The 23,329-nt window shown below is 35.3% G+C and overlaps 4 protein-coding genes across 5 annotated transcripts; 1 reads left to right on the top strand and 3 right to left on the bottom strand.

Moving 5' to 3' along the window:
- Nucleotides 1-423: 423 nt before the first annotated feature.
- Nucleotides 424-2,523, bottom strand: LOC118059674 (uncharacterized protein At2g39795, mitochondrial-like). The gene is made up of 3 exons (XM_035072598.2): nucleotides 2,127-2,523; nucleotides 829-1,169; nucleotides 424-743 (listed from the first exon to the last, which is right to left on the bottom strand). The coding sequence occupies exons 1-3, from the start codon at nucleotides 2,403-2,405 to the stop codon at nucleotides 584-586; spliced, it is 780 nt and encodes a 259-aa protein (XP_034928489.1). The 5' UTR covers nucleotides 2,406-2,523; the 3' UTR covers nucleotides 424-583.
- A 1,049-nt stretch (nucleotides 2,524-3,572) lies between these two features.
- On the bottom strand, nucleotides 3,573-5,764 carry LOC118059675 (uncharacterized protein At2g39795, mitochondrial-like). Its single transcript, XM_035072599.2, has 3 exons — nucleotides 5,375-5,764; nucleotides 4,055-4,386; nucleotides 3,573-3,969 (listed from the first exon to the last, which is right to left on the bottom strand). The coding sequence occupies exons 1-3, from the start codon at nucleotides 5,648-5,650 to the stop codon at nucleotides 3,810-3,812; spliced, it is 768 nt and encodes a 255-aa protein (XP_034928490.1). The 5' UTR covers nucleotides 5,651-5,764; the 3' UTR covers nucleotides 3,573-3,809.
- Nucleotides 5,765-6,804: 1,040 nt separating this feature from the next.
- LOC118059677 (CASP-like protein 5B2) lies at nucleotides 6,805-10,689 on the top strand. Its single transcript, XM_035072602.2, has 3 exons — nucleotides 6,805-7,349; nucleotides 9,503-9,635; nucleotides 10,193-10,689. The coding sequence occupies exons 1-3, from the start codon at nucleotides 7,219-7,221 to the stop codon at nucleotides 10,391-10,393; spliced, it is 465 nt and encodes a 154-aa protein (XP_034928493.1). The 5' UTR covers nucleotides 6,805-7,218; the 3' UTR covers nucleotides 10,394-10,689.
- A 1,873-nt stretch (nucleotides 10,690-12,562) lies between these two features.
- LOC118059676 (mannose-1-phosphate guanylyltransferase 1) lies at nucleotides 12,563-16,489 on the bottom strand. 2 transcript variants are annotated; one of them, XM_073411879.1, is made up of 5 exons: nucleotides 16,284-16,489; nucleotides 14,368-14,512; nucleotides 13,998-14,060; nucleotides 13,640-13,879; nucleotides 12,563-13,528 (listed from the first exon to the last, which is right to left on the bottom strand). In XM_073411879.1, exons 2-5 carry the CDS (start codon nucleotides 14,476-14,478, stop codon nucleotides 12,857-12,859), a joined length of 1,086 nt encoding a protein of 361 aa, XP_073267980.1. In that variant the 5' UTR covers nucleotides 14,479-14,512; nucleotides 16,284-16,489; the 3' UTR covers nucleotides 12,563-12,856. The 2 variants fall into 2 exon arrangements, with proteins under 2 accessions (XP_073267980.1, XP_034928491.1); XM_035072600.2 differs by having other exon boundaries at nucleotides 14,368-14,500; nucleotides 16,284-16,488.
- Nucleotides 16,490-23,329: the final 6,840 nt, after the last annotated feature.

The following is a 23,329-nucleotide window of genomic DNA, read 5'->3' on the forward strand; positions in this document are numbered from 1 at the left end:
CGAGGAGCATTCTTGGCTCACACCACCCAATCATGTTAGGGATGCCGAGAACTTTTCAAATGCTATCGTGTAAAATATTGTTTAGTGATCGGACAATCTTCACACACGCCACTTGAACTTGTAGGGGTTGTCCACAAGATAGACACATATTTTTTAATAATATTTAATAAATGTAAATTTTAACAATGCCATGAATAACATTAAAATTTATAAAAAAATAAAAATACTACTATAAAATGACAACAAAATCCTTGAGGCATAGTTACTTTGGTTTTGTCTTTAAGAACATTGTAAGTAATTAAACTATTCTAAAAAAAATTAAAAAAACAAAAAATGCCTACTAGGCATTATATTATTTTATTCTAAGATTAAATTAATAATTTTACTGTTAAAAATAATAATAATTAACCTAACCTCTTATAATTTATAAAAGATAATTAACCTTGTCTTCAATACCTATTTCAAAGATTTTATATTTCGTGGATAATTTCATCATTACAGTATTATGCTATAAGAATGAATAGTATTATGAGTCTCAGTGTACAGTAACTTTCTTGCCTAGGATAACTAGTTCTTTTTAAATTCATGCCTCGATGAACTGCTTGAGGTTGCTCAACCATCCCATGTATTCTCGACTGTCCTTGTTGATCATGTACTCGTGTAAGAAATTGGTAGTGCTGGCCTTTATTCCTCTGATCTCCAAATACTTGTGAAAACCTTTCTTCAGTTTCTCGTCAAAATCACTGCAGAAACGAGACACTATTGTTACACAAAAGAATAATGTAAACCATCAATCCATTGGCCGTGAACAAGTGGTAGCAAGCTTACTGGAAGTTAGGTCCATCATAAGCCATTTGATCCTCAGAAGTCTCAGGACCTATAATTGACATGCTGTCGATTTTTATCTCATCAGCATAAGCAACACAGTTGAACTCCAGACAAGTTCCACACTTTTTGGAGACTGTAACAACTAATGGGATACTAGATTGCACAGGCCGCTGGTTATCATCACTGTCATCATCAACATCATTATCCTCCCCAGTAACAACATCAGGCATGTGAACTTCAACTCTCACGAGTTCACCTTCATATTCTCTTGTCAGTATCACAGTTTGCTGCCCAGCATTGTCATCAATCTTGAAAGGATATTCCTTTGGAAACTCTTCGACCTACAAAAAAGACAGAGTAAAGGGAAAAGAATATAACACAAACCTGCTACATTATTAATAGCTGCAATTACTACATAGTAAAACTTTTTTTAGAAAGGCTTCCTGACAAAATAGAACCAAGTATCCATCACTGATGAAGAAAAATAAACTTTATGCATGAAAAAAAGAAATTCTGAATTCAACACTCCAATTTACCCTGGCATTCTCAATTTCTTGAAAAATACAGGGCCTAGGATCGATGTAGTGGTGAGTTAGGAGCTTCAACCTCTACAGACAGCAAATTGTTATGATTTAAAGTTTTAAACTCTTAAATGAGAAATTATGCACGAAAATATTACTGGCCATGTTCTCTTTTTGGATAACAACCTGACCAAATAGTATATCTCGCCTAAAAACCAAGTGAAAGAACTTGAAAACCTAGATAGATATTTACTTGAAGACATTACAAGACCACTCAAATTCGATATACAGTATCTCCATAACAATTTCTCATAATCCTGCACAAGGCTCGAATTTCTAGTAAACAATCATGAAAAATTAAAGCTCAAACTTAAGTTTCTTCTCTTCCATGACATTTCTTTCTAACCAAAAAGATTGGAAGGACAGCTTAGAGCCCTGTACAAGTCGTTGGCAATAAAGAACAAGGAAATCAAAACTATCAATCTCTAGTACAATGCACTATAATCTCTGCAACTCTGCACTGAATCCAGTTTATTGTTCAATACTACGATTCTTGCAGGCCAGGATCAATAGTAACATTCAAAAGCTGTTATTCTCAACAAAATAATGATTACACAATTGGATAATGCAAAGGAATGTATATAAATTTTTTTTTTGCGCCTCAGCTCTAAAAATTACTTCTCTAATAATAAAATGGAAACAAAAAATATATATATTTAATGAAAGAAAAACAAACGTGAACAAAACCCATAGAAAAAGGAAAAAAGAATGCCTTACACCATCTTGGCCAACGGTTTCCTGGGCAACCTTGATCTCCGATTCAAGAGCTCGAAGAATCGACTCGTTCGAACTGGGCCTATGAGTTTCAGTAACCGTAGAGCAAAAGCGTTGCAGAAATGGAACGGCAAGAGAGGGGTTTTTGCAAGGGAGATTGACTTGGTGTTTCAGGGCGGAGAAGAGGGCAGGGTGGTAATCTCTCTGGCCGACTCGAATGATTCGACTCGCTAGTGGAGCTACAGACGAAGCCGATTTGCGGAGAATTGCAGTGAAAGACATTTTCTTGTTATGTTGGTAGAAGGGAGATAGCAGAGTGAGCGTTGAGGGTTTAGAAAATAAAAATGCGGGTTTTAGGGTTTTAGAGGTTTAAGTTTTATTTTTATTTATTTATTTTTGCATTTTGTAACAAGTGGCTGGAGACTTGGAGTGGATTATCTGTCGTAAGTGACCGTTGGAGAATGTTAAAAGGGATACATTTTAAATTTTTTCTTAAATAATATTTTTCATATTTAATCTTTTATCCATACATCAAAATAATAAAAAATTATCAAACAAAATTTTTTACAGCAATACCAAACACGCAATAAGTCACATTCAAGCAGTAATTGGTCCTTATATTACCAGGTGAAGTTGATTGTGTCACCTCTAAAAAAACAAATGCTTAGTAAGTTCCTGCTTTCACAGCCGCTAATCTGAGTTGCAATGGCCATTTCGGCTCGTCAGCAGCCATTTTCAAAGGAGTAGAGTAGCTATTCAATCTAATGCCTAGCAGGTTTGATGTAAGCCTACCAAGTAGTTGTGTGCCTTCTTCATCTTCACCCATCCCCATTTCAAGAACATTCTTTTTCTGATCATTCATTTTCTTCCCTTTTCTCCCACTCTGTCTCTCTGCTAGTTAAACATTCAAACCTTGCATGTTCTAGTTTAGTCATGGCTCAAATAAAGGTTAATTTGCTAACAGAAGCTTACTGAAAACTGTTTGATGGTTCAGTAGTAAGAGCAGATAGCAGGCGTATTCGCTACTCAAAAACAGATCAGACTAGACCTGTAATTCTGCCCTTCTCATTTTTTTCTAGCTTTGTTTCCATCTTTAATTTAATACGTATATAATGCCTGTTCAATTTTCGTTTGGAGTCATCTTTGTAGTGATCCGTTCCCTTAAGTGATTTTTAATCCGAGGCTGTTGCGCATCATTTCGCAATTAAGAACATGTCCTGCTGTAAGCATAAAAGAAAGTTTTGGCATCAAACGACATTCCACCTGTACAAGAGTTTCCTGCCCGACATTTTCTTAAGCAGTTTTATGCTGTTATGGGCTTGCTGCTTATTTTTTATTACAGCTCTCTCTTGGAACTTTGGAACTTTTGATTTGATCCATTTCAAACAAGGGCTTCCTACTTATCATTTTCATATTGCTGGTGTCCGATCAGCCCTGTTGATAACAATGTGGAATAAACTACATCAAATCAATCCAAACCATAATTGCAAATAGCGACATGCTAATAAGCACTCATTATAGCATTTCAACCAGCTTTTTGGCGGAGTCGTACACCAGAAAGATACATGGCATGATCTCTCTACTGAAATTGTTGGATGATGAGGTTTTTACAATAAGCTTCTTAAAGATTTCCACTAGCATAACAATTCTCAAATGTCTTTGTTCGTTGAGCATTTAGTTTAAAATTTATGCTTCAATGAACTGCTTAAGATTGCTCAACCATCCCATGTATTCTCGACTGTCCTTGCTGATCATGTACTCGTGTAAGAAATTGGTGGTGCTGGCCTTTATTCCTCTGATCTCTAGATACTTGTGAAAACCTTTCTTCAGGTTCTCATCCAAATCACTGCAGAAACGAGACACTATTGTTACTTAACAGAATAATGTAAACCATCAAACCATTGGCCATGAATAAGTGGCAGTAAGCTTACTGAAAGTTAGGTCCATCAAATGCCATTTCATCTTCAGAAGTTTCAGGAACTCCAATTGAGATGCTGTCGATTGTTATCTCATCAGCATAAGCAACACAGTTAAACTGTAGACAAGTTCCGCTCTTCTTGGAGACTGTAACAACTAATGGTATACTAGATTGCACAGGCTGCTCCTTATCATCATCAACATCATTTTCCTCCCCGGTAACAAAATCAGGCATGTGAACTTCAACTTTCACAAGTTCACCTTCATATTCTCTTGTCAGTATCACAGTTTGCTGCCCAGCATTGTCATCAATCTTGAAAGGGAAGTCCTTTGGAATCTCTTCGACCTACAAAAAAGACAGAGCAAAGGGAAAGGATAACATAAACCTGCTACAGTATTCCTTAATAGTTGTAATTACTCCATAGTAAAACTTGTTTTAGAAAGGCTTCCTGAAAAAATTGGACTGAGTATCCATCACTGACTAAGAAAATTACATTTTACGCATGGCAAAAAGAATTCTGAATTCAAAACTCCAGTTTACCCTGGCGTAACTGATTCATGTTCTCGATTTCTTGAATAGGAAATATACAGGGCCTAGGATCGATGTAGTGGTAAGTTAGGAGCTTCAAGCTCTACAGACAGCAAATTGTTATGATTTAAAGTTTTAAACTCTTAAATGAGAAATTATGCACGAAAATACTAATGGCCATGTTCTCTGTTCGGCTAACAACCTGACCAAATAGTATATCTCGCCTAAAAAACAAGTAAAAGAACTTGAAAACCTAGATAGATATTTACTTGAAGACAATACAAGACCACTCAAATTCGATATACAGTATCTCGAAGCCTGTGGGAGGCTCCAATTTCTAGTAAAACAATCAAGTTTTCATTTGATGAAAAATTAAAGCACAAACTTAAGTTATCTTCTCTTCCATGAGATTTGTTTGTAACCAAACAGATTAGAAGGACCCCTTGGAGCACACTACAAGTCGTTGGCAATAGAGAACAAGGAAGTCAAAACTATTAATCTCTAGTACAGCACACTATAATCTCTGCAACTCTGCACTGAATCCACATTTTCTTTCGATACTGCGGTTTTTGCAAGCCAGTATCAACAGTAACATTCAAAATCTGCTTTTCTCAACAAAATAACGATTGCACAATTGGAAAATTAAATGTATATAAACTTTTTTGTGCACCGCACCTCTAAATTTAGAGTTAAAATTTTTCTCTAGTTATAAGATGGAAACAAAAAATACATATATTTAATGAAAGAAAAGCAAACGTGAAAAAAACCGTAAAGAGAAAAGTAAATAGAAAAAAGAAAGCCTTACACGATCATTGTCATCGTTTTCCTGGGCGTCCTTGATTTCCGATTCAATAACTCGAAGAAGCGATTCGGTTGAACTGGGCCTCAGAGTTTCAGTAGCCGCGGAACAATAACGTTGCAGAAATGGAACGAAGGAGGGACTTTTCCAAGGGAGATTGACTTGGCGTTTCAGTGCAGAGAAGAGTGCAGAGTGGTAATCTCTCTGCCCGACTCGAACGAGTCGAGACGCTAGTGGTGTTGCAGCGGAAGCCGATTTGCGGAGAATTGCAGTGAAAGACATTTTCGTGTTGTGTTGGTAGCGGGGAGGTAGCGAAGGGAGTGTTGAGGGTTTAGACTTCAGAGAATAAAGGGGGGGATTTTAGGGTTTTGGGGGGTTTACGTTTAAGTTTATTTTTATTTATTTATCCTCCTCCTTTTTAAAAAAAAAAAAAAGAAAGAAAGAAAGAAAAAGAAAAAAGAAGTGGTTGTCGTGGATCCCCTGCCGTAAGTCACATTCAAGGAATAATGGTTGCTGATGCACGTTTTGGTCCCTGTGGTCTTGATTTTCTATGTATTTGTCCCTGGCACAAAACAAACATGAAGTCTACTGTTATTTTTCTCTTGTTTTTGGGTTGGAATGTATTTTTAAGACAATGTATGTATTGGAGAATATATTTCTTTATTTTTCAAGGTTTTTTTGTAATTTTACAGCATTTTAATACGAAGATATTAAAAATAAATTTTAAAAAATTAATAAAAAAATATTATATTTTTAAAGTAAAAACCACATTGAAAAACAAAGTTACTAAAATATTAAAAACTACCTTACTGGGATGCTCGAGAATACCAATGGTGTAAGATGGATTTTAAGACAGTAGATAACATTTTCAATGATTTGAATGATAAAGAAAACTCTATGTTATTTTTAAATTTAGAACGATTACATCTCACGCATATACAGAGGAATTTGAGTCGTCCAGATGAACGAGAATGGGCCGCCAACTACCAGCCTTGTTGATTGAAGTTACAAAACTATTAAACACCACCAACCTCATCCATTTACATAGAAATGCCAAGTATTATTCAAAAGAAGAAAAATCTAGATGAACAAGGAGAATAAACAGTAGCTCGTGACAAAGATTTAAATTTAGAATTTAGATCTATAAACACAAAACAAAAGGAACAAATAATCCAAAACGAAGAAGAGGCTGAAGCTGCCACCGATAGCGGCAGCTAAATGACTGCTTTAAAAAGATTCAATCCAGTTATCATTTTGGATTAAGCCCGGCAAACCACCACCTCACGACACTAGGGACCCACAAACCACATCAGGGTACGGGCCTAATACCAAGATCAATGTGAATACACCATTTTCATAAGCTTGGTCCAGAACAGATGCCATCTCTAAATTATTTATTTAATTTTATAATGACCAGTGTTTGTTTACTTTACTTTCATCTAAAAAAGGGAAAAAAACAAAACTAACAAGAACTGAGGGAACCCCGGAAGCCACTAGAAGTAGCTATCATTGTTAGGATGTTTTTATTAAAAGTATTTCAAGACATTCCACTCCGAGTAAAGATCCTTAACCGCAAGCCAAAATCAAAATCCGTGAAAAAGCAAATCCTGGTCCCTTGCCACTAACTCCTTTTCTGTAGCTTCACGGTAAAGAGCAGTAGCTCACCAGCTGTTGTTGGCTGCTGCATTCGCAAGGAATATTCTTCAATTCAATCAAAACGACCATCTAATAATCATAATACTCACAACTATCAACAGGGCCAGAAAAATTCTCTGTTTTTTATTTATTTTAGAAAAGGGTCTCTACTCATCGAGGGAAAGGGCAAGAAAGTTTCTTTCTTTAAGGGAGATATGAAGGAGATGTTTGGGGGTCCAGGGAAAGTGAGTGGCTTGGGATTGAGAGTAGGACAGTTTGTATTTGCAGCTGCTTCAATCGTGGTCATGGTCTCTGCTCGTGGCTTCTTTAACTCTACTGCTTTCTGGTAATTTTCCATCGGGCGTTTATCTTCTCTTTTTATTATTATTATTATTATTTTCTTGCTGTTGGTCTTTCTTTATGGATCGTTGTCTGCTGAACATGCATTAGTTGGGAGATTGATGATGGTCTAGCTTTCATTGGTCAACTGGAAGTGGCCCATTTCATTTGTCAAAATCAGTTATTTCTTGTGTTATTATAGTTAATGGTATTTTTAGAATGTTCAGCTCTATGTTTTCCTAAATATCTCTTGAATACTATTTTTGGAACGGTTCCCTTCTTTTAGTGATTGGGGTAAAATGTTGGCCGTGGCGCCTTTTGCTTCAACCGGAGGAGAAATTTGGTCAAAGGACCAAAAGGAGGGAGAAACATTCCTCCACCAATTATATTAAAGTGGGTTGTTTACAGTAATTATAGTTATTGGTGTTTTTAGCTTCATTTTTTACTAAGCTTTTGCTGAGACATTCACATAGTGAGTTTACATCATCTGGGTTTTCTGGTGATTGGAATAAAACTTCGGGGCTGGTTTCTAATTGCAACAGTCTCATAGTTAGGAAACAGTGGTGTAGTGTCTTTGCTACAATCAACAGAGAAACTTAGAGTAGAAAGAGGGAGAACCCGTGATGTTTGGGTGGAAATTCTTTTAAATGAGTAAGAAGGAATTGGCTGCCTGTAATTTGTTTCTATTGTTCAAGTCTACCAACTGGACACATAATGTTTGAACTGTGAGCATTGATCACGATTGTGGCATATAATATTGGAATCGAACCCTAGCATTGAGGATCATGTACCCAAATTAAGCTCCCACAACAATGGAAGAGGAGGTTGTTTTGTGTTTATACCATTCTAGAAATTCCCAAAGTATGAATAATGACTGATCCATAAGGTGCTCAATTCCTACCGTAGTCTTCAGTCACCCTCAGATTATGGAAAGATGAAGCACAAAGTACTTTTCAACTTCATGTACTTGCTTGTATGAGCTTTTAAACAGCCTTTGAAAGAGGCCCCTTCCAATAGACACCTTTTAATTACAGGAAAAAGATGGCCTTACCCTTGTAGATCTGTTGCTACACCAGGAGGGAACCCCGTGCAGTACTTGAAATGTTTTCATTTTTCATTCTGTATCACCCCTGTTAAAAGACATTTTATTTCAACCGCTACAGTTATTGCCACAGATGTAGAGTGATTGTGCCAGCCTAAAAGGTATTGCTTAAATCTTATAGAAGTCTGCTTCTAGCATTGCTTCTGATCAATCCAAATGGAGTCAAAATGAAGTAATGCAGCCTGGCAAGCTTAATAACTTGTGGCAACCCCTTTGTAGGCCAGACAATTTGATTACTTTGCATGTCATTGGGTGATATTCGTAACAATGTCCTAAGGCATCACAAAAAAGTAGGGTGAAGGTACAATGGATGAGCAAGGGAGGATAAAGATCTCTTCATCTAGCAAACCCAACCAAGCACAATTTGTAGAAACATTTTTTGGCATTTTGCCGTAGTTGATGACTGTACTTCCAAACTGAATCTCTTACTAGAACAGCATCTTGTGTTGGTTTGTTCCACTTACTTTAGACTCCAAGAACATAAGAAATGCCTTCCCCTTATAATAGCGATGATAACTGCACCTAGAATTGCCAGCATTTCAATCAAGTCAACTGGATTTTGTTTCAACCAGTGGAGCAGTTAAAGTGGTGGTCGTTTGATGGACAGGAAATTAATGAGTGATGTTGTTGTCTGCCCTATGTACTCTGCCTTCTAGAGTTAGGAGGCGAAGGGAGACAATCCTCTTCTTTGGTTTTGTGTGCCAGTTTAGCTGGTTATTTTACTCTCCTCTCTTTAACTAACCTTGCCACAGTTTGTATGTTTTTCAAGTTCCCCAACCTTGTTGTATGTTTCCAGGAAACACCAACATTTCATATTCATGAGCACTGTAATAGTATGACTTCAAGATTCTTTTTAAAGAGTTTGATGTGCGTGTGACTGCATTTGAATATGTGCATGTTGGTGCAGGCATGTGTTTGAAATTTCATCGAAAGTGGTCTCAGCTGCTTATATTATGCTTCATCTCACTATTTGATGGATCTTCTGTTGTGTAGTTTTAGCAATCCATCCTTTTACATTCTCGTACTTCCACAATTTTGACTTTATGTTTTGAATTCAGCTATTTGATTGCATCAATGGGGCTTCAACTCCTTTGGAGTTTTGGACTTGCGTGCCTTGATCTGCATGCTTTGAGATCTAAGAAAAACTTGCAGAATCCTGTCTTAGTGAGCTTATTTGTTGTTGGTGATTGGGTAACTATCTTCTCCCCTACCTGTGTTAAATTGTAATTTTTACAGATGTGTTTGTGGCATGTTAAGAGAGATGAAATATGACATTTGGTTCAGCTTAGCCAGATTTTCACACACCAGTAGTATGGTTTCTTAGGTCCCTTTGCACTTGCTTTTTTTGTTCATTGCTTAGCCATTAAAAATATGAACAGCATTGGTCAATTCTTTGAAGATATGATGGTGGGAAGATTCTGAAAATATTTGCAAAATCCCCTAGTTGTTTCACTTAATATCGGAATGGCAGCAATATCCTTCTCTCTTCATCCTTCCCATGTTTCATCGTGCTTCTCTCATTTACTTCACCCTCTTCCTCACTGTGCTGTCTTACAGACATGCAAGTTCTATATACCCATCTATAACAGTGTATGCTCACTTAGTTAACAGTATATGCTGTCGCGGAGCTAGATTTTTTATTCAAGTTACCATTCTCCCTGTCTTGTTCCTTATGAGATCTAGGTCTGGTGACTTCATCCTGCAGAATCGAGTAAACAATGATGTAACGTTTTGTTAAAAATTTGCAGGTGACATCTATTCTATCACTTGCTGCTGCATGTGCAGCAGCTGGAGTCACCGTGCTGTTTGCAAGAGACTTGCATTACTGCAGAGCACCATACAATTTCCCATGCAGCAGGTTCCAAATCTCCATTGCTTTGGCATTTATCTCGTGGTTTCTCCTTGCCATATCTTCTCATGTTATGTTTTGGCTGTTGGCCGCAGTATGAATTAAGCAATAACAACCCCACAGAGTCCTTTATCTTTACTTGCCCCGTAAATATTGGTACCAGTGAAGGGAGCATTTCCATTTTTCTTGGAAATGTCAAAGGCATCCCATTTCAGCAGCATGCCTCTTTGTCCAGCTCATAGGTTCATTGCTATCTTATGTTGAAACATCTTGGTTTTTGAAGTTAAAAGTTTGAGAAAGACAAAACTCTTAAGGGAAATATCATGTCATTTCACCTCATTCTCTTGCCTTGTATGGATGAAAGTAAAACAGCTGGATATTGTTGCTTCTAGTCAACGAGAAAAAAAGATTCTCGTCCCAGTTACTAAAATAGATAGATGCATGATTAGATAGGTAATCCTTGGAGTAAAGAATTCTGGGCGGGTCATTCCCTTGTTCGGCAAAACATGACATCTTACCAATTAATTAGGCTAATCACACTAATGCAACAACTTTCCAAGAAATATATAAAACCTGCGTTCCATTTTCTTCGTTTAAGCTTTTGCAGACTTGGGAGTTGTTGTGCTTGATGAGGTAACATGTCCAATATTCTCCGGGACAAGTACCTGTCTGTTTATGAACGCAGTGATTAAGAACTGGCAGGATTACACGTTATAGGAGTGTTCGAGCTGTGTTTCGCAGTGCAGCCAAAACATTGCTTGCTTAAAATTTAATTTTTTTATTTAAAATTAATTATTCTAGTATTTTTTATTTATTTTGATGTTTTAATATTAAAAAATACTTTAAAATGCATATAATCTCACCCACTCATTGTCATATATTTCAAACTGAGTAGTTTTGTAGCTATTAGATGAGCGCGTCTGCTCTATAGTCTATACAATTGGCTTTAAAATATTATATGTAATTTATATGCCCCGTCACAGTAGGGATTCCGTTCATATCTCTGAAAGCAACAATTCAACCAGTCACATTTCACTAAGATTTTCGGTTTGCCTATGTCACCTCTGAACTGATTCAACTGAAAGCAATATTGAACAACGGGATCCTCTTCTTGCCAGCTGCTTTAAATATTGGGAAAATGGAGGATCTACGAGGAAAATTGTTGACTTGTTTGAAGAAAATGTTAAAACTCAAAGCAAAAGCAATCTATTTACCATTTCTTGACCCCAAGATTTCATCTGTCAAACATCATTTCCCAGCTACCTGCACAGTTGGACATTAATCTAGTTTGGATTTTAGAATCCGGACATGGGACAGAATGATGTCAGACGCTGCACATGTTTTATTTTTCAAGCACGTCTAAAGCAATTGTTGAGATTGCAATATTTCACCTTCCATTTGTATTTTTCCCTTCGAGAATTCATGTTTGCAGACATGGTTAGGTACGGCTTCACATCGTAGGCCAGGCCTGTCTCTCTCTCTCTGTGCACTCAGCAGTATCATCTAAAGGAATCCCATACTCCCTCCAAATTATGACTATTGGATTAGACTTGAGGTGTTTAATTTCAACAGTTTCGCCAAGTGCTTACAGAGAAAATGCCCTTTTTTTCTTGATTGCTCCTGACATAAAAGTTACAATACTCGAATCACATTTTCCACCAAACGTGGCATGATTATAGCTGGGATCCACATAATTATCTTTAATTGATGACCGATGGGATATTCCCAATACACAGCACTCAGCGACACCCAACTCCCTTTCGCTTCTGCAAGGACCCTTGACAGCCATTATTTTGAGCCCACTGTGCCTTTTTCAGACTTCTTTTTTCCATTAAGACCAACATTGTAATCAGTTTGGGACCTTAGTATCTTCATAATCATCTTGCTTTGCCGTCCTATGCTGTTGGTCATATCTTCAACTTTTATGTCGTCTCTGATTACAAGAAGGTTACCACTTCAAAAACACAGAAATCTGGGTTGGGTACTGTTGAGAGCACTCATCCTTAAATGTGATGGTTCACCGTCTAAAACAGGATAAGGCAGCTTATGAAGGATATTTCCTACAAAAATAGATTTAAAATTTCCTCGCAGAGGCATCAGTAGCATTGTCGATTTGTTTCTTTCCCAGGGTGTACCTGCAGTATCTTTTGCGTAAAGAGATTGATGAGACAATGCGTAGGAATCCACAACGTTTATTATGCAAGTTTCGGGACCACCCATAAACAGATAATTAAAAAAAAAAAATCATAAGCTGTCTACCGACACTTGATTAACAAAGCAAAGAAATTTACTGTGATAAATTACACTAGATTCTGTGAAACTGAGAATCCAATTTTACAATGTTGTGGCTAAATGAGACCTTATTTTTATCTACAGTACAAAGTTACAGTTCTCACTCCATTTTCACATTTATGACACGCCTACTCTTCAGCATTCTTACTCGAATTCAAACTCATAGAAACTCATAGAAGGTAAAGGAAAAGAACGATAACATCTCCAAACGCAATAACTCATAACCCCCGGAAGGGTCTAAACATAGTCTACAAATCTCAAACACAAACCTTCACATAACTATCTCTGGCTTCAAAATGCTTGATTTGATCTCTTTGTGGGGTAAAACCACACCTCCGTTGCTGTAAATTTCATCACAAACATGGACATCTTCTCCGAGGATTGTTAAGTTCTCTACACGGGCCCATTGCCCAACGGTGGAGTGCCATCCGATGATACTGCTAGATATGCAAGCATGCTTCTTGATGCGAACTCCACGCATCACAGAGCAACGAGAGAGTCTAACTCCAGACTCAACAATGCATCCTGGTCCTATTGCAACATCAGGTCCAATCAAACAACCCTCTCCAATCTTGGCAGTCTCATCCACCAAAACATTTCCCACAATATGGGGACCATTGGCCAACTTAGATGAGGAATTCTTTCGAAGGGAATCTAGATAGAGTCTTAGGCCAGTAATATAGTCTCTTGGTTGTCCAATGTCCATCCAAAACCCTGGAAGCACCATTGCGTAGAGCTTGTCCTCCGCTGCAATTTTCGGGAAGACCTCTTTCTCAATTGAGGTGGGCCTCAGTTGAATTCTATCAAGAACAGATGGGTTCAACAGATAAATTCCGGCATTGATTTTGTTACCAACAAATATTTTTGGTTTTTCCACAAATCTCTCAACTTTTCCCGTGGATTCTTCCATAACCACAACACCATACTTTGATGGTTCATCCACCTACAGTATAAGGCAAAATTGATTTTCAACACTGTCAAGATTATTAGTTTGGAATATCTCCAAGCGAAACTAAGAAGGATAAACTAATAACTAGTACAGTGGAAGGGTTACCTTGGTCACCATTATGGAAGCCTCCCCACCATGGACTTTGTGGAATTCTATCATTTGTTTGAGTGGGTATTCACTGATAACATCACTATTGAGAACAAAAAATGGTTCACCAGAACCATCGATTAACTTGTCTCTTGCCAATGCCAAAGGACCAGCAGTGCCAAGTGGCTCAGTCTCTTGTGAGCACGTGATCTTAATCTCAAGCTTTGTCTCAAAATCCTTCAGGAAGTTCAACATCAACTGCAGGAAAGGCACCAGCATAAGCTGCTATCAAGCCTCAATTGGAACAATCTGTAAATTATTAACAAAAGTTGATAGTGGTAAAAAAGGGGCGAGAGGAGAAGCTGCTTGTCCTTGCCTCAGGTTGGTAGTTGATAGCCAAAACAACTTCAGTCACTCCAATAGCCTTGAGAGCCTCTATCTGCAAACAATTCAAAGTTCAATAAGTGGGGATATAACACAGGCAATGCCAATTGGAAATTCAAATTTTTAAATTTAGAAAATGAGCTCGACAGTAACAGGGTGTGGAATTATTACTGCCCATTATACATGGGCAAGTGTTTGATTTTTCTAGCACCTAGGATTTAAAACAAGCTGTCCCTTGATCATGAGAGTCAGCAGATTATATCAAGCTATTGCAATGAGGAAACAGTTAACCAGAAAGACAGCATCCATCACAAGTCCAATATACGCATGTGTCAACAAAGGCAATGCTCAAAAACTTATACCTGATGCAGGATCATAGGTTTGTTGGCAAATTCAACAAGTGGTTTAGGGACACTGAGAGTCAACGGCCTCAACCGTGTTCCAAACCCTCCAACAAGGATCAGTGCCTTCATTCTGATATGCCCCCTGCTTTTCCTGCAAATTACACTGTCAGAAACTAAGCTGCAATATAACCAAGAGTAGCAGAATACAATCTAAGCCTGTTCTCTAACTAGTGCTATGGCAAAACTGTGAAACCTGACAAATAGGAACTAAATTACGCTTGATGCAAATTCATCCAAGCAGAAAGAGTTAGAAACACCGGTTCATCATGTGACGGTCAGAGAGGACAAACCCTGAAATTTAAAGCAGAGCACATGGGACGCAACCAAAACTTTAAACACAAGTCATAAGATAAATCAGAACGCTTGAAAGAGTAATGCAAATCTGTCCAGATGAATTAGCTGGTATTAGCAAACAACAACTTCCAGCTATGCCACAGGTTGGAAATTTTAATGAGAACAAAATTGGTTTTATTTGGTGATCAGTTACTCCATATAAGACATGGAAACTAAGCCAAAATCCAATATACAAATATAACCATCCCTGCATGAACAAGTAAATGAAGAAATTTTAATCTCTTTATCCATCTCCCCAGAGAAAAGATGCCTCAAGGCACTCAACTAAATAAAAAATTTCCTTTTGTAACTTCCACATTTGCAAAAACAATTGCTTAGTCATGAACAGCATGCTCAAAAGAACTAGAAGCAACATCTTCCTAGCCAAATACATTAAAAAGATCACATTACATAGAGCACAGCTTAAAGTCAAATGCATTCCAACAAACAGAGCTGCCCAGGTATATTATTGTTTTTCCATTTCACCTGCTTTTATGTGATAAGAAGAAAGAGCCACCACATTCTGTAATTTAATGCATTGCCACCATAAGGAGAAAAAAGGATGCATTTAACATGAATACATAAGGATGAGAAGCCTGGTGGATTCTTTCATTTACTCAAACACCCAATGAAGAAAAAAACATTTTTGTCCCTTGTCGGAAATTGAAAGGCCACAATAATGGATTTGTTTCCTCCACAATTAAGGACAATTTGCAAACGTAGGGCATAAAACTCCAGAAAATCATACCCGACAAAGGCAATCTCTACCGACTGCAAAATTGAATTGCAACTGAATTCAACTAAAACAAGATCTTAACACTCTAATAATGAAAAGCCCTAAGGAAAAAAAACTTCTTTCAACATTCAAAGTGGTTTGTTTTTGCGGTCAAAATTACATTTAATTGCGTTTTAATTAAAAGCGCATTAACATCAAATTAATGCTTTTTTTAATGTTTTTTAATAATTTTGATATACTGATATTAAAAATATATATATTTTAATACATTTTCAAATAAAAAATGCTTTTAAAAAGCAACATACCAAATACATACACGAGCAATAGGGTAAAAAGTAAACTACAACGTTCAATCATTTGGCCGGAAAAGGAAAAACAGAAATGTCAGCAGGGGTCATGATGTCATAAAGACAAAATCTTTCAACATGATTCTCTGATCGAAGTGAATTTGACATATAAAACTGATCATTCGCATTGAATAGTTAAAAAAATGAAGGCAATTACACTGAAACAACAAATCTTAATTTAATATAAACTCAAGTAATATATATACAAAAGATCTATTAAAAGGACTCTAATCTAATACCCTAATCACTCATAAAAATGGCCTTAAAATCTCGTTCAAAAATCCAATAAAGCCAAAAAAATAAATAAGGATAGAGATTGTAAAATAAAAGAAAGTCAAATTCTAGTCAAAACATTGTCCACATTGCTTCATTTCATCAGAGATCCACGGAGAACCACACCAGACTCAGACGAAACCATAAAGTCTCAAAACGCAGAGACAAAACAGTACAGCGGTTACCTTTAGTCTGACAAGATCCAGAATCCGATTCAGGAGAGCACGAACAGGTTTCCAAGCGAGTCAGAATGGCGGGGGCTGAGTCCACTCGGAGAGGTTCTGGCTCCCTCGCACACTACTTTTAACGGTAGGTCGCAAGGATCTCTCGAAGGCTTAGCTGTACAAAATGTTGCTCGTTTGATGGGTTATTTATACACGCAAAAAAAGAAAAGACGGAGAGAGGGAGAGAGAGAGAGAGGATATTGGGAATTGGCGGATTTGAAATTAATTATTAATTTCATTCTAACCAGGGAACTTTCCTCTCGAGAAAAAATACTGGGACCTGAGTTTTTAATTTGGTGGAAGTTTCGGGGTTGTTTCAAATTTTGGCATTTTTATGTTGCGGATAAAAATGTACTATACTTCTATTTCTGGTATACACGCTGGCAATATAAATAATAAGTGGGGTAGGGTTTCTTTTGATACACCACGCAAAGAGAAGAATAAGAGATAAGAGGGTGTGATAAATGGGCGTGGTTATGGTAATGTCACCGTCGTGTATTTAGTGCTGATTTGCAATTCTGGACCCATGATAATGGATGGCAAATAATAAATGATAAACATTTATAAACTAAAATTTAATGGGTTTAAATTTATTTTTGAAATTCTAAAACTACACTGTCTTATATAATATGTGTGAGCCTAAACGTCTATGGAGTTATGCTTGGAGAAAGAGTCCGGCACCATAAGCTCATCATTTAGAAAAGTCTGACTCCATGGACTCAATTTAAAAGAGCTCAGTACTTATTAGCTCAGTTTAGTCCCCATGAACTCATTGTTTAATAAAAACTTGTCTTTATGGGCTTAAGTATATTTGGCAGTGTAATAGTAATTATTTTTTTAAATAATTTTTTTATATTAAAATGCATGTTAATAATATTTTTTTTATTTTTTAAAAATTATTTTTGATATCAACGCATCAAAACGATTCAAAACATATAAACCAAATTAAATTTTAATAAAAAATTGATTTTTTTGGAAACGTAGTTTGCATCACGTTTCCAAACGGTGTCTTAGTCTCGGGAAAAGCATAATCTCTATTGACTCGACTTTTTTTTAAAAAAAAAAAAAAAAACCTAATGTAATGAGCTCAGTTTATGAAAAGAAGCTCAACTTTTAGGGATACTGACTCAAGTATATTTTAGATCTTATTTTTTCTATAGTTTTGAATGGATAAAAAAAAATTTAATAGCTTATTATATTTTCATTTTATTAATCTCTGTGTAAAATATATTTTATCTTGTTAATATATATGTCAAAAATATTTATCTTTCATAAATATTTTAAGAGATAAATAATATTTTAATCCCTTCCCTACATAAAATAATAAAACTTGTGTAATATAAATATATTATAAATTCTTAAGATTTAGATTCATAATTTTTTTTCTCAACAAAAAAAACTTTCTTAACTTTATATCATTTATTACATTAAAATTATGAATAAATACTCTTTCTTAATCTTAGTCTTGGAAATAAATACTCTTTTTTTTTTTTTTTAGTGATTGTTTGTTTAAAAACTACTGATTTTATTATTACAGGAGCCTCAGGCCCGACTAAAAATAACTATTTTACATATTATAGACTTTTTATAGCAAGCTACGAGTTTCATAAGCCATGTACAATATACTATCTTCCTAGAACATGTGATTAACCTGTAATTTAACTGTTAAAAAACCTATTACCAAACACTTTAGATTTTGAAGCATCGTCACATGGATATATGCTTTTTTAATTTATTAATTCACGGTGGAAGCTTCTTTTTTTTCAACTTAAAAGGAGTATGAAAGAAAGATGTAATTACCTTAGTTTATCATCCATTATTTAATTTGACTATTTGGATCGCGACTTCAATGATAAAATTAGTGTATTTGGTTTTCTATCAGGCAAGAAAATCAAACCTCCATATGAAATGAAAGGTCTAAGGTGACAGTAAATTGTGCATCGCTGATTCATTTTTGTAAGCACCCGTTTACGTGGATCACGTTGGATATGAAAAACACACCTATTCTTTTCTTCCTCAATAAATACAATAGATTTAAGATTCACCGACCCCACTTCAGTTTCCAATCTTCAAGTGGTGAGGGCATTGACCCCTCGTATATTTTTCTTATATGGTCTGTTTCGATTACATATTTGGAGTTTGGACCTCGAGACTTTGGGTTTTTTTTGTTTTTGTTTTTTAACATGGTTAAAGATAAAAACACAGTTAAAAAAATATTTTAAAAAATAATATACTTAAACGAGTTGAATATGTCATTTATAACTTGTTTCGAATCAAAGACCTCTATGATCTTCTCTTTTTCTTGAATTAAAAATACATTGACAGAATCTTATTTAATCAAAATATTTTTTTTCATTGCAAACTTACCTTGACCTCGTGGAATACACTCACAAGTTTGAAAGCCTGAGTTGAATTTAATTCAAAAGTTTTAATAACATTTTATTATTAAAACTCTTTTGAGTACCAAGAATTAAATTTCAGATGGAATTTAATCTTTACTTATATTATAAAAATAAATTAGATGTCAACCCAGCCGATTTATAATTCCAACGAGAATAAATTTAATATTAAAAATAATTTTTATAAAATACTTATCTAGCTAGCCCCTTTAAAAAAAAAAAACTTATGAAGAAATAAGATGAAGATACTAGAGATAATGTATGAAATAAAATGATCCAAATTTTATCTCTTCTAAACACGTGAATTCAAAAAAAATTTCAATTGAATTCATAGCAAATACTATAATTAAATCTAATTACGGTAAAAAATTGATTTCAAATAACCTGCTAAGGAAAACAAGAGTGAAAGAAAGGCTAAAGTACAACCGTGCACGAGAAGCAGGAAAACTTTACATCTGTGCTAGCATGCATGTAAAGCGAGATTAAACTAGTATTTTAGATTTTGGATTTTATTAAATCTAAATAATTCATATTAATATTCTAAAATCCATAGGTTTGAAATCCACAAAGAATAACACTTCACATATAAAATAAGTATCATTCTAGCTAAGGGTGTGTTGTTTTTACTACTCAACATGTTTATCATAGTATTTTTTGACTTGAAAAATATATTAAATTATGTTTTTATGTATTTTTTTATGATTTAATATAGCAATATTAAAAATAAAAAAATCATATTATTTTAATATATTTTTAATTTAAAAAAAGTTATAAAAATATATATCATCGCATTATCAAACACTAATTAAATAAACAGGGGAAACTTTTTTATTTCACCAGACAATTCCTTATTTTATTACCAACGACCCACTTTCACTAGACAAAACCTTATTTTATTACCAATGACCCACCTTTTGGAAAGAAAAAAACGTGAGAAAACACGTTAAATTATAGAAATCAATATTCGGTCCTAAACCCACAAAACAAAGCACAAATGCAATCGCACCTAACACCATACTCATCATTAATAAAAATATTTACGCAAGGGAAAAGAAAACAGTACCTATTCGAAATTCATACCTTATAAAAAAAAAAAAAATGAGCGTGGGCAGGTGCCCTGCCACTGCCCACGTGCTGCCCTCTCCCCGGTCAGATGTAACATGACCACGCCATGGAATCCGTGGGTTTGGACCAGACCACTGGATTGCTAATTTATCAACAGGCCCGTTCCTAATTTCTTACACAAAGTCTCGACTCCAACGACCTCTAATTTGCGCGCGTTGACCCTTTGCACGGTGTCACCTTTGACAACGCAGCAATCTAGAGTTCGTTATGTTGTTAATTTCCAGGAATTGGGTGGCTTAAAGTTATACACATACGGCGTCGTCGTCGTCTTCTTCTTCTTCCTGGATCTTAAAGTCAGGATTATGTTTTCTTTTTGTGAAATGACCTCAAGTTAGAAAATATAGTTTTGTTTTATTTGTGTTATTATACCAAGTTGAAAGTTGAAACCATAAATGCCATGTTGGCTTCTTTCTCTGGCCGAAGTAGCACCAAATCCTTCGGTCATCCACCACTAGCTATTTGCATTCCTGAGACTGACGCCCGACTCGTTAAGAATCAGAAACCCTAATGGCTTCTAGTTCATCAGCAAAACTTGAGGAGCAAGATGCGAGCCCAGTCCCTCTCTCGCTTTTGAGTCTTGCCCTCTCTTTACATGGCTTGGAAATTTATAGCCTTTAATTAATTAGAAGCCAGATTTGACCTGTCATGAATTATTTGCGTCTCTGTGACAAATACATGTGTGCACTCCCATGTCTATAAATCATTTAAATTCACAGTAATGGTACATACGCACAGTACATTCTATGATTAGTGACTCGACAAATTAACAAAATTGTTCGCATGCCTAAATTATCTAATAAATAATTTAGTGATAAAAGCTTCAAGGATTTGATAATAAGAAGTAATTTCAAGTTTAAATTTTATAATTGCTAGTATGATGATCACTATAAACTTATATGGTTATTAACTTCAAAGCTCGTGAGATTAATCAAGATACGTGTAAGCTGACCCGAATATTTATATTAATAAAAAAAATCACATAGCCATAATTAAACCATATACAAATATTTGATATTTTTTTATGCTATTCACATCAATACCATCTATCATTATACTTGCATCAAGAAATGGAATCAGAAAATTTTAAATGGGGATGTCATAAAAAAAAATATAAGATTGAAGAACAAATATTTTATTTTTTGAAAGATTATTTTAAAAACTAAAATTAAAATATTTTAATACTTAATTTGGAGATGCGATACCCCAAGGCAAGCTGTAGTTGCTCCCTGATTATCTCCTTAAAATACAAGCAGGAAGAGATGATTACATGCATGCCAGCCATCACCATTATTTAAATCACAACGCTTATTAAGCTTAGATTATCACATAAGCAAAGGATGTTGACCATCGATAATTAAATTGCTTAAGGAAGCTAATGGGAGAACAGCCGATATTTCATTGTCGGTGATGTTCTGCACCTTATTAATTATTTTGCATATATAATTGCTTCCCACAATGCGCAAGTGTATTGCAATTATAATGGAATCTTTCTATTTAATTAGGACGATCCACGTGGAGCAAAAATTAAATAAATCTGAATATCACATGGGCTCTCGTATATTTCCCTTAAAACCAAAGTCTAGGTTATACTCCAGGATTAATTGAAAGTTTGATGCAGCGGTTGCACCATATTATCGTTAATTTTTGAATTTCTTGTTTAAAATTAATTTTTCCAAGTGTTTTATTATGCTGATATAAAAAATAAATTTTAAAAAATAAAATAAAATGATTTCAATTTATTTTCAAATAAAAATAATTTTAAAATTCAATCTCTGCTATCCCAAACACCTGTGGCACAGCTTGATTTTGAATTAAAAAAAGAAAAGGAAAAAATAAAAAGAAAAGATGATTGCGTGGTTAGGATTGGATTGTCATCTTCTAAAGCCATGCCCGACTACAAGAACTACACTGTTCGAGTCAGCTCAGAAAGGTAGACCGTCGTCATCTCCAGCACATGCCAGAGTAGGTGATGATTCCTGAACGAAGAACCAGCGGCAGGATGGTTCAGCCCCCATGCTCTCATACCTTGCAAGTTGCAGCTACTGTTCTGCAGTATCTTACCAGGTGACGGGCTACCGCAAATAGATCCAGATTACGATTGATTTAAAATCTAAACTACATTTCTTGTAATTTCTCGATTACACCCGGACGAAAGAAAAATTTCCGGCGAAGCAATGAATTGGAAAGCGTCCTGGAAAATCCAATGGACAAGACATGATCACCTCGCGGGTTAGATAATTTATTGTTCTTGAGCCCAGGATACTGAGAGTGTGTTTGGCATTGCGGTAGCTATTATGGTTGTGGTTTGAAAAAAGTTGTTTTATAAAAAGTACTTTTAGTTGAGGTTGATTTGAAAAAATAGGTGTTTGGTTAAAACTGTGATTGAAATTGAGGTTGAAAAAAAAGTAGTTTAATGTGTTTGGTTAAGAATGCTTTTGAAATTGAGGTTATAAATTAATTAAAATATATATATATATTAATATTGATGGTTTTAAATTTAAATATTGTAAAATTAATTACTCCTATTACATCATGAAAAAAATAATACTTTATATAAAATATTTTTTATTATTTCATTAAACTATTTATAATTCCATTACGTGCAAAATTCATTCGATAAAAACTACAAAATTGATATTACTGTGCGAGTGAATTTAATTCACTCTATACTAGTTTTTCGAGAAAAAAATATTATTCACATCCCGAATTAATTTAATTCTCTAAACAAGTTTTTTTTTTTAAAAAAAAATCAATACAATTAAGTATTAACACATTATTTAAAAATAAAAAAAAAAAGCCCTGCGGACAGTGCAATTTACTACGCACTGTTCCCGTGAACAGTACACCTCATTTGCACTGTTCACGTGAACAGTGCAATTCACCTGTGAACAGTGCAGCGAATTGCACTGTTCCTTGTTTTTTATTAACCCGAAGAGAATGAAAAGCATGTTTCGGTAGCTTTTCCTTTTCGGCGTTTTAAACGCAAAAAACATGTGGGCCCCATGCACAGTAAATCGCTTTTCTTTATTACCAAACGGTTACGGACTGCGTTTTCAATAAAACGCAGCCGCAGCCGCGTAGACAAACGGACCCTGAATACAACCTCTTACAGTGTCTGATGATGCGTTTTGGCCCATGTCCAGAAGTCAAGGCCTGAGTCGGAACTCATGTTAGGAAGAAAAAAAGAAGAAAAAAGGAACATGGCTAGGAAAGTAATTTGATTAGATTAATGAAATTCTTGCTTGCTGTTCTTGTTTTGTTACGAAGCATGAGTGTATAAATTACACCTTACTATTCGCACCAAAAGTATTATTTATATAATTTTGACCATGTGCTTCGATTGCTTTACTCTAGAGCAAAATATATAAAGAAATTGATAAATTCAAATTTAACAAGGTCAAAAAACTCCTCATCTAAGCAAATGACCCACTTTATTTAGGCTGAATCAAGGGGTGAGCTTAGTTTCTTTCACACGACTATATT

This window comes from Populus alba, chromosome 10 (assembly GCF_005239225.2).
Source record: "Populus alba chromosome 10, ASM523922v2, whole genome shotgun sequence".
NCBI classification, from domain to species: domain Eukaryota; kingdom Viridiplantae; phylum Streptophyta; class Magnoliopsida; order Malpighiales; family Salicaceae; genus Populus; species Populus alba.